The sequence below is a fragment of the Biomphalaria glabrata genome, chromosome 17 (genome assembly GCF_947242115.1).
Source record: "Biomphalaria glabrata chromosome 17, xgBioGlab47.1, whole genome shotgun sequence".
Lineage (NCBI taxonomy): Eukaryota > Metazoa > Mollusca > Gastropoda > Planorbidae > Biomphalaria > Biomphalaria glabrata.
The window spans coordinates 17638320-17649950 of NC_074727.1; the positions used below are offsets into that span (position 1 = coordinate 17638320).

Below are 11631 nucleotides of genomic sequence, written 5' to 3' on the forward strand. Positions count from 1 at the left end.
ACGAGGAGGAACAAACAGAAGAAAAAAAAACAACTCATGGCTAAATAAAACAAACTAACAATGGAGTTTGGGATATACAAACACGCAGTCGGGCCCTGAGGGTCAGTCATTACATTCAAACTCACACATACGTCACATTTACAACAGTGATCATAAACTGAATAAATAAGAAAATTTTTGTATCATTTACCGACATTCTGACAATGTAGAACAAAGAAGGATATATATCAATTTAAAAAGGAAAATACTTGTTTCCATTATGCCTCGTCTTCAAAACGAGGTCGCATGTAAAAAGTAACTCACAGAGCATGTCAAAATATTATACAAAAGTGTCGCACTCTACACTAGTGACTGTAATAATGGTGACAGACCGAGGGGACGCACTCAAAAAGTAAAAACTACAATGGTACTAGACATTATAAATCGGTTAATGACTTTATGAATAACCATTAATAAAGACTATTATGTAAGACAGTGTCTACCCCTCATTACCCCCCCCCCCTCTTGTCGAAGCTCACAACAATACCTAGCACATGCAGAACTGGACTCGTTAACTGTTAGTGCACAATGTATAACATGATTAGGTGTTGACATGCCAGGATGTAATGTGCAATTGTAGAATATAGGCTTTTTTCTTTTTCCCATCTCGCCTGATGGAAGCGAAGGCGTTAATGTGTGTGTTGGCAACGAAGACGGTAACACATACGAGTTTTATTTTTAAAAATCAAATCCCAGATTTGGTTAGGTTAAGTTGAAAAAGGAAGAAACAAAAAAAAAAAAGGGGAGGAGGTAGAAATTACACAATAAATTAATAATTGAAAATACAGTCCCGCTTATAGACACAATAAGGCGACATTTGTTTTTATTGACAGGTTATTAGATTATACATTAACTAATGATTTCTCAGATAACAAAAAAGTAATAGTTATTAATAGAATATTTTAAAGAAAACTTATAAGCAAGAGTAATAATATATATTTAAACAAAAAAAAGAACGTAGTATTTGATTGTCTTAACATTACAAGATTGTGCAAGTCTCTTGGACCATTTTCCCCACTCAACTCATTATATCGCCTTCTGCCTTTTTTTCCCTCGTAAATCTGAAAAAACTTTACCAAAGGTAAGATTTGTAAACTTTCTGGAACATTGAAATTAATTTTACTGCTTTTGGTAGACTAGGTAAAGTAAAGGAACTTCATATTTAAGATCCACTGTGTAACAAAAAATCGATCTTTTTACAAAGCTTACATGAATTCATTCTGTCTGACTGGTAAAAAAGTTTTTACACGACATTTCTCCCACAACTATTCTTGGATCAAGTTGAAATTTTAAGAATTATTTATTATACCCAACAAAACATGAATTAATTTAAAAATCAACCAATTAGTTATTTGGTAATTAATAATTTTGTTTGACTTCTACATGAGATATATAGTTGTAACTGCGGGGTTCTTCCCCTTAGATACACTTTTTTTTTTTTTTACTTTTTTTTTTAATATTTTGTTTGTTTGCCGTTCACAATTGTTTAAAAATCATATGTCATTAGAGTGCACCCATCTGTGATTATATAAAGACCTATATTCAGAGTGAGAGAGAGAAAGAGAGAGAGAAGAGAGACAAGAGATGAGAGAAAGAGATTTTCACATTAGATGTTAATGGGCTGAGTGCCTAGGGGCTCTAAATAATGTACGCCGGCTCTGCTCTTAACCTACGGTGTGTATATGGTTATCTTTTAAGGATAAAGTGCACAATACAAAGCATATGACATCATTATAACGAAAACGTGTCCAACTAAAAATAAAGGTGAGCATGCAAGAATAGTTATTTTTAAACTATCGTAATTATTTGCATAAGCAATATGCTGGACCCTGATCGGCAGGGTGTAATCAGTGCTAACTTTACAAATTGTCAAATGAATTTTTTCTATGTCACTGTACAGAGTAGCCTACTAATATGGCCATGGTAAAGTCTCTCTGTAGCATTAACTCTGTAGCCAGAGACGCTCTGGGCTGTGGTGGGTCACACATAGTAGATCTACGGATCCCGTCACCAAAGCATAGAATCATTTTCAAAGTGACTAAAATCAGATTTGTTTTTATAAAGATTTGGGGAAATGCTGCTATGAATTCAACGTTCTCATCCCCCCCCCCAACCCAAAAAAAGTTTTTAATGAACAAGGTGTTGTTATTTTTTATCCGAAAGCTCATTTAGATCACAATTTGTATCATTAAGTAATCATAACTTCCTGGCGTAATCCAATGCATCCATCATAACAGCTTTCTCTCACACACCCACTCATTCCCTCACATCACACTTGAGAAGGTGGGTCTTCGTGTAGTTCACGTGACCATCTCTCCTCCAGTTGTATACAAGACGACAACCACTAAGTGATCCACACAACCATGCCGAAAGATGAAATCGCCCAGGTCAAGAGCAGGTGTGAGTCTGGCTAGTTTCTATTCAAATCAATATGTATTTATGAGCTAATTACCCCACCGCCACACACAACCATGACGCCCAAATCCGATATCCTCCCAACCAAAATCTCAGCTGTGGAGATGATCACTGTTATTAGGCCTATATGAGTTAATTCTAAATACATGTAGGCCTAGTATAGCCCACACCTCCCTTTTGAGTTACCCCTTCCCCAACAACATGGAAATAGGCTTAGAAAGCGTATCAATGTTAGATTATTGTAAAACATAGGCCTATGTGGTCGAGAGGCCAAGTGCGCTTGAACTTGGCTTGGCTACCTAGAAGGGGGCTCGAGGTTCGACACTACTGAGCGCCCAAAGGCAGCACGGAAAACCAACTCCTAGATACCCCCCCCCCAACTGGTCCACAAATGAGATTGGACCAAAAGCGCTCTGAGCATGCTATAAGCATGAAAGTAGCGCTATATAAAAGCTATAATAATAATATATATTCCATTCTCACTTGCAAGTTTCAAATATAAGAACTAAAACTTGTTTACCCAGAACCAACCAGTATCTATTAGAGTGAGATCAGTGAAAACGTATCAAGGAAAAAAAAGGGCTATGCAGAAATAGTATGCACATTCAAAGATCTCATGCACCTTCTGCTGCCGGTTCGAACCTTCTGTATTTAAAAAAGACCTCTTCACAGAATCTACCTAAATAAGTGTATTGACATTTGTTAACCAAGGCATTTTAATAGATCTGATAAAGTAACTTAATAAGGTAAGGTATTACTACATAATTACTAAATTAGATCTAGTGCCTAGGCTAGGGGTACCTATTTATACGTAAAGTTTAGAGGCTATTATACCCGTTGATAACTTTCTTTTTTTATATAGTTTATATTGTTATTGAATTGATCTACAATTCTAGATTTTTTTTTTTTGGGGGGGGGGGAGCAATGATTATTGCGCTAATTAAAATTTATATTTTGTATTTATTTTTTTTCTTAAATCTGTAAGGTCTATAATATATAAGAGAACTAAATTACTGTAAATGTAAGAAGCTCGACTAGATTATAGTTTACTTTTAATCATAGAATACAATAAAATGGGCGTGACCATGTTACGGCATGCAACTAAAATAAAAATACACACCAAAAGTATTTTTCATATATAATATTTATATATAGAGATATATCTAAATCTAGTCTAATTTATAGATGTACAAAAGTAAATATAATATAATATTATAATATTCAGAAATCAATAATGAAGATTGATTTAGAAATCTAGACTTAGATCTAGGTTCTGAATCAACACTAGATCTATACTAAACAATAAAACCTATTAACAAATCTAATACTAAACTTACCATGAAGTTGTACAAACAGCCAAGTCTGCTAGTTTCTAGGTCTTAATTTTAATAAATGGTACAGTATCGTTGTGCTAGTCCCGCTAAACTAGATTAGTGCCTCCCTACTCCCATCGCAACGGGCGACGCAAAGCTAGCCAGCAGTTTAGTGCAAGTATTTTGATAGCCCTCTCTTATACTTAAAATCTGAGCCAAATAATAATAGAATTTTCGAATGAAAAAATTATTTTATAGATCTAGTATGGATTAAAATTAAGGGTAAAATGGAAAGACAGTTAAATTCTAAAGAATTAAAAAACTTTTTTTTGTTTTGATAAATGAGAAAATACCATTATAATTTTCAATCATGTCTAGAAATATATATAGAGTCTACATGAATAGTAGATCGATTCGGTGTATTTTGTTGTAAGTACTGCAACTTTTTAACAGCACAGGAAGCCCAGATGAAAGAAATAGATTATAAAAAAATAAAAAGTTAGATCTAGAAGATAAACACCGAGACTACGAGTTTGTCTCATTTGTTAACATTCAAATTATCGTTTTATTTTCGTTATTAACTTACGGCATTCAATTTTTAGTTTAGTTGATGGGTGTCAGATTATAATTCAGTAAGTTTAGTAAGTATTCTTACTATTCTAGATATCATAGATCTTGATCATCTATGATCTAGATTCTGCAGGAATATCCGAATCCAAGGCCAAGACATGATGATGATGATAATTAATAAATTATTTATTTATACTTTATATTTATACGTAACAATACTAACATGATGATGATTATTTCATGATAATCTGAAATTGATACAAACAACTAACTACAATAACTACAACAGCTTCATCGGACTTCAATGAACTTTTGTATTAAGTTGTATGATCTCACCCTCTCCCCTGTAGTCGTAGAATCACTGTAAGTGACTGTAGACGTAGACACGGTAGTAGATACTAGATATCTAGTCTACACAAATGATTCTTTTTTTGCTACTGACATACCCAGTCCCAGTTGTTTAAGTTTTGTCCTATCTCTTTAGAGTTTAGAGTACTTTAGACATGTGGAGGAAGAGATTTACAACAACACCTTAGCCAGCCTCAAGTTCAAGGGATCAGCAAGCAACATGTTTGTTGTTGCTGGGGGTTTTGTTTTTAATTCCTAGATCTAGAATTTCAGGAATCACTCCCTCCCCTCAGTTACCCAAGTTTGTATGTTACTATAGACACTATCATCTATAGCTAGATCGATCTAGTTACTCTAGTAGTAGTACTAGTAGTAGCCACTCTACTACTAGCAGTAACTAGCAAGAATCACTAGATTCTACTAGACTAGATCTATAAATCTAAGTCTTGTCTAGTCTGGGTGGCTGCCTGGTTAAGTGGTATATGCTTCAGGCTGTCCTCACAAAGGTCCTACATAAATATATTCTCCTTATTTAGTTTGTAACTTCATTTTGGGAAATTTGTGTCAAATCGTTACTGACACACATGTAATATAAAATATAATAATTATTCTAATAATATATATTATACTTCAGCAACATAACTTAAAATTTAATCCATAAAATCATTACATGTATTTTGTTTTATTATGTTGTTGGTTTTTTTTGTAATGATTTTTTTAAACAATCTTCAAAAGTCAATAATGGATCCTGATCAAGGACAAGCTGGTGGAGATGAAGGTTTTGCAGATGGTGAGGTTCCTGATGATGAAGCAATGGAAGTGGCCAATGCCAATAATGAATCTGATGGTAAATGTTTCTTAAATTTAAAAAAAATGGCTTATATAATTTATAGTGCTAAAAAAAAATATATCAATATCTGCCCATCCCAGTAATAAACATTGCATGCTATGTTCATGAACATGTATTGAGCTAGATTCTCATTGTCTCAAAGCTGCCTATCTATTTGTATAAATTGGCAGTTAGGTCACAAAGATTGGTTCAAGTCATTTTGATTGACAATTGCTATATTTAGCCCTGCTGTGACCATGGTCTTCAGTTAGTGTTCAATTCTAGCTTTTTGTAATCATTCCTTAAAAGGTTGTGTACAATATCATGAAGTGTTGTTTAACACTTTGTCATTTTCAGATGAAGTCTTACAAGGGCCTAAAGCATCTGTTTATTTCTGTGACTATGACCCAGGCAAGCAGGGGCATGATATACCAAAAGAAGAAGTGGAACAGATGATGCAGGCAGAAGCTTATCAAAGAAAGATTGATACTTGCCATTTGTGAGTTTTATCCACCTTTTACTTTCAATGTGCATGTACATTTTTTAAAGCAAGTTTTAAAATGTATAATAGATATATATGAGTATTAGAATTAAAGAAGTAAGATTGTATTATATTTACAATCTTATTGGTTGAGCAATCTTTAAAATGATCAGAATAACAGTTATAATTTGTAACCTTTAATTAATATGAAGATATTGTTGGCCTCCTTCAGTCGTAGAATGATGATGGTTTATCTCGTGGGGCACTCTTTTGTGTGACTGTTGAGCCATATTCTGGAAGATATTACCATCCGCATACAGGTAAAGGTGGCATTTGCTTTGGTGATAGATGAGCCAGCCATCTTTTGTTTGGCACGCTTTTCTTCCAGAGCTGAGACCAAACTTTCTTTGTCATCGTCTTTTTCCACATAGTGCAGTCTGTGTCTTCCCAATAGTCAACATTGATGTCCAGTGCCTTAGTGTCCATTTTGCTTCCACATTTTGGAGGTTTTTCTTGTGCCCATTGCCAGTTGTCCATAAAGGATAACTTTGAGGATACATTCATCTTCTATATAGCAGACATGTATTATATATATATATATAATATATACTATAGTACAGATTATACGCATGCTGGCAAAATTACATCTAAAAAATAAATTGCAGGTTAACGCCTGTCCAACTGATTGCCAGTATTAGACTCTTTTTTTTTCACTTACCATAAATACATGTTTTTGTCTATTAAACATTGTCGGCTTTTGAACAACTAAAATTTAATAAGTTGAATTTAAACAAAGACAATAAGCCACATGTCTTAAATTATGGCATATGCGCAAAGTCCCATGTTTTTACTTTTTGTCAAAAACATAAATAAACAACAGTAATCAGACTAAGTTTGATCTGCTGGCATGCAATATTCTGTAAGAGTATGAAACTTCCTTTTTCTTTTTTTCTTTTTAAAAAAAATCAAAACCAGACCTAGATCTAGAACTTGATCTAATTCTCCTAGCTTTTCTAATCTAGATCTAGACAAATTAGAAGTCGAGATGATAGATTTTCTAGACTATTCAAAAAAAAGTAGACTAGTCTACCTAGATATATATCTATCTAAATAGATGTTTATTTTTTATTTCTGCAAAAATGGTGATAAATGTACTATTTATGTTGTGAAGGCTTAAGTACCATCATGTTTGCAGGTTTTTTGGGTTGTCAAACCCCCCTCCCTTGCAGACAAAATGGGGTTGTGTTGCTTGCATCCATGGCTATATCATGCCACTGTTTACCAGGAGATAAATAATATGAGAAAAAAAACATAATTAAAAAAAGAAAGCTTCAAAAATTTAATTCCAGATTCAGACTTGATCTCTACATTGGAAAGTTCATCATCTCAAAAATAAAATGTACTGACTAGTGACCCTTGCACCTTTTTAAATCAAGATGACCTTCATAAATGCATTATATTTATACCATATTGATTGTGTTAACTTTTTGTTATGTAGTCCATGATTTCATTCAAGTTCAATCACCATGCTGGGGAAGTTCGTTCAATTTTTTACAATGCTCTCATACTGTCTTTTTTATTTCAGACTCAATTCTAAAATTTATTCATTTTCTGGTTTCAGGTGTGGCAAGTGTTGGTTTGATAACCAGTTCAGTCAAGATTGCACAGAATGCGGTGGATTTGCCATGACTAGAAATTGTCCTATATGTCTAGGCCGGTGCAGTGAAATGTGGAAAAGAAACGTCAAGATGGTGAGAATAGAAATTGTTTTTCAGTCCTCAACACTAAAAATAAATTGTTTTCTCTTGTTGGCTATACAAAGTTACTTTCATAATTCTCTTAGTTTATCTATGTTTAAAAAAAAAATTAATTAACAGAAATTCCTAATTTTCACAGCTGGTTTTCTTTATTTTTGTGACTAGAGCATTTCTTTAAATACTTTTCTCACATTTATGAACACATTTTTATTTCAAATCTGCAACCTATTCATAAAAAAAAATTGTTACTTTAAAATGTAGATTCTATCACTGTGGAAACTTTCTAATTACTCTGGTTCTGTGAACGAAAGATCAGAGACCCAAATGATATATAGGCTTGCAAACTAATAGGGGGAAGAAATAGAAAAACAGTTGATGGAAGCAATGTAATGTCCCACTGACTCATAGAGATAATCATGAATAGACAGTGGATGAAAACAATGTAATGTCCATGGATGCAAGATCGCCTGCATGCTGGCAAAATCCAAGAGTAAAAAAAAGCTTCCCGGCAAACGCCAGTTCGACTAATTGCTGGCTCGGTATCAGACTTTTTTTTTCACTTGCAATAACGTTTTGGTCTTTCAAACTAAAAATTAATAAGTCAAATTCAAAGAAAGACAGGAAGTTACATTTCTTAAGTTACTACGCATGCGTTTACTTCCATACTTTCAAACGAATATTCACATTTGACTAGAGTAACACCTTTAGTAAAATCACTACATTTAGAAAGCCTTCAGGATAGAAGACTTAAAAGTAGAGTAGCAATTATACATAAAACACTGAACCATAATCTTCAAATACAAAAACAAAATTTAATAAAATACTCAGAAAGACACAAAGATAAAGGCACATTCCTCGTCCCATATGCTAGAACAAATTTGTACAAAAGCTATTAGAGCACGGAATGGGCTGTCTGAGCTAGCCAGGAAAACCAGTGACTTGGTGGAGTTTAGGTCATTGGTTAATATGCATGACTAAATGCATGACACGTAATCATCTTCTTTTTTGAAGTAACGTCTGTATTATATAAGATAAAAATAAGATAAGAAATATAGATAGGTGTAAATTAATGGATCTATTCTGTTACTTTTAACATATTATCATAGAATATGAATGACATCTTGACTAGATCTAGACAGTTTAGTAAATCAGTCAATTAGTAAATTAAATCATCTACTATACTATACTATTAGTTAGAAGATCCAGTTAACTAGTTTTAGATTTTATAAGATCTACTGACTACTCTGTCAGCCAATACACATTTATAGATCTATTAGATCTTTTATTTGAAATAGAGCTAACTTTTAACAAAGGTGCTACAAGGTTTGATTTATAATAGTAGTAGTAGGCCTATCAATGTGCATATTATATAAAAAAAAAAACATACATTTATGTAGATTATAAATAGTAATTTAAGTAAAGGCATAGAATTTACAGTTTGTATTGAAAGATATATATATATATGTTTAGTTTGAATCTTATATATATAGATATATATATATATATTGCAAAAGTAGAGGTAAATGTTTTGTTTATGTTGTAAAGATATAGGAGGCATCATGCTTGCAGGTTTTTTGGGGTTTCTGTCTCCCCCTTTGAAGGCTAAATGGGGCTCCATTTCTTGCATCCATGGTAATGTCGCACTGACCCATAGAGATCATCATGATCACACTAGAAAATATAAAGGATATGCTTTACATCAGCTTGGACAGGATAGTTACCATCAGCACACCATTGCATTGTCATTTGATACATCATTGCCAATGATACAATGAAAGAGGCAATAGTAGTATTAGTGGTGATAAAATGGATTCAGGCAGTGTAAGAATAGGTCTTTGGAGTAGGTTATCATGAAAGGTCAGTGTGTTAATGAAAAAAGAATTACCACATAAGGAAAGTCAGAGGGGAATGAAGAAAATAGTGCTAGTTATTAGAGACCTCAGGTTGAATTGAGTGTATGCAAGCTTTCAAACATTTGTGACAATAATGCAATGAATTATTTGGTATCAAATTTCATCCTGGTAGTTTTCCCCCTTCCTCCTTTTGAATATGTCATGTTTAACATTTATCTTTTGTATTTTTTGTTTGTTATTGAAATCTTGTTCATCAAGAACAATGTGATGACCTTTGACTTTGTTGACAGTCACACAGCTACCATGAAGCCTACTGGGATGGAGCCTGCGGCCTACCTGAACACTTACAAAGGCCATATCACATAGAGCGCTTCACAGACTCTTCAGAAGATGGACTATCACAGTGTCTTCAGGATCTTTCTACTAGCTAATCTCCCCCCCCCCCCCCCCCAAACAGAAACTGCATTTTTTTTTTTTCTCTTTTTATTCATCTGCCAGTTGCCAGCTCTGGGTTTCTATTGAAATAAAAAAGCTTGAGCATGGTATAGAACTTGACCTACATTTTATATGTAATACTTTGGAATGGCTGCACCTCAAGTCCAGCATTTTTCTTGGCATAGAATGAAATTAATTTTATACAAAATGATCAAAAACGTCTTTTCAATTTTGGGAAATGTCCTTTTGTTACTTGAGGTTTAACTGCTGTTAGGTGCTCAGGGGCTACTTCAATTATTTAAATAGACTTTCATTTTCCTTGTCCCTTTACAGTATTTAGAAGTCAATGCTCATTGTATACTGTATGAATGCTTTGGTCCATTACTGACAGACTTCTCTAAAAGGTTTATCTGTGCCTGGTTTATAGAAGAAGAAAGCTGTGAACAAACTGAAGAATGTAGAAGCAGAACAGAAAAGTGCTCCTCATCCTTTATTCAGCTTTTTTGGGTATCAAGCGGTATAATACTGAGCTTTATCAGAGGAGTGAAAGAAGTTGTCTTCACCACTTGGTGACAGAAGAGACATGCTATGTGCTAGAGAACCAACACATTTGTTGAGAGAGCAGTCTATGTGACTATACACCACCTGTATCAAGTCATCATGGCACTAGAAAAATAAACATTAGCCTTAATGATATCTAGCAATAAATAAGTATCATACAATTATATGTATAAAAAAAAATATTAAAAATTCCTTTGTATATCATTAATGAGGCACACAATACTTAAATAAGATAATAATTTCTTTTAGATATTTTTGAAGCAAATTGTTGAATGCTTTTTGTACATTTCAAAGAGGACTTGTGTTCAATGCTTAAGTCAAGTATTATTTTATAATATAGAATTACAGATGGCATAAAAGAGTAAACTGTGTGACCATTGTGCTTACCACAAACACTAGTTAACACTTACCACATTGCTGACCTTTAGTCTTCTGTGGCCTCACTTGTGAACTCTATTTCAAATAAAACAAATTTGTCTAGGAATGCAGTTTTGGTTTTGCATTTATTGTTTGTGCCATTTTGTATTTGACATGTAAGCTTTATACATATAGATTTATGTTTGTAATTTAAGTTCCAAATGTAGATTGCTATGTTGTTGTTATTTTCATGAAATATTTAATGTATATATTTTTTTGTTATTGTTTTTTTTTTCCCTTTAAAGCTTTTTGAAAAGATAACAATATTTTTTAATGTTCTTTAGAAAGAGCAAGTTAATATTTTTGAGTAATAACAAATGATTATAAAAGTATTGTCATCTGTAATGATAAGCAGCAATGTTTCAGATTTAATAATATAGTTTACTTATTGAACCATAAACCAAAGTGTTAGGTCTAATTTTAAATGTAGAACTGCAGGGACTAAAACATTTCAGATAGCATATATACTTTACTTGAGAATTCTCAATAAGTTTGCATTCTAAATAATGAAAGGAACCAGTTTGAACAGCAGAAGTTTTTTTTTGGTGGGTTTATTTTTTTTAATAGTTAGGTTTTTCTTTTTTTGTTGTTGTCTTCTATTTTTTTTTTTTTA

General features: G+C 33.0%; 2 protein-coding genes across 3 annotated transcripts in view; one reads left to right on the plus strand and one right to left on the minus strand.

Moving 5' to 3' along the window:
* LOC106074196 (platelet-activating factor acetylhydrolase-like) overlaps positions 1–3948 on the minus strand; it is a 40140-nt gene extending 36192 nt beyond the window's left edge. Inside the window, exon 1 of the mRNA XM_013234938.2 lies at positions 3792–3948. The gene's annotated coding sequence lies outside the window, so the exon portion shown is untranslated. The remainder of the gene's footprint in view (positions 1–3791) is intronic.
* A 271-nt stretch (positions 3949–4219) lies between these two features.
* Positions 4220–11085, plus strand: LOC106074194 (uncharacterized). 2 transcript variants are annotated; one of them, XM_013234936.2, is made up of 5 exons: positions 4220–4408; positions 5421–5532; positions 5872–6013; positions 7617–7746; positions 9896–11085. In XM_013234936.2, exons 2-5 carry the CDS (start codon positions 5427–5429, stop codon positions 10034–10036), a joined length of 519 nt encoding a protein of 172 aa, XP_013090390.1. In that variant the 5' UTR covers positions 4220–4408; positions 5421–5426; the 3' UTR covers positions 10037–11085. The 2 variants fall into 2 exon arrangements, with proteins under 2 accessions (XP_013090390.1, XP_013090391.1); XM_013234937.2 differs by having other exon boundaries at positions 4220–4399.
* The last annotated feature ends 546 nt before the right edge of the window (positions 11086–11631 follow it).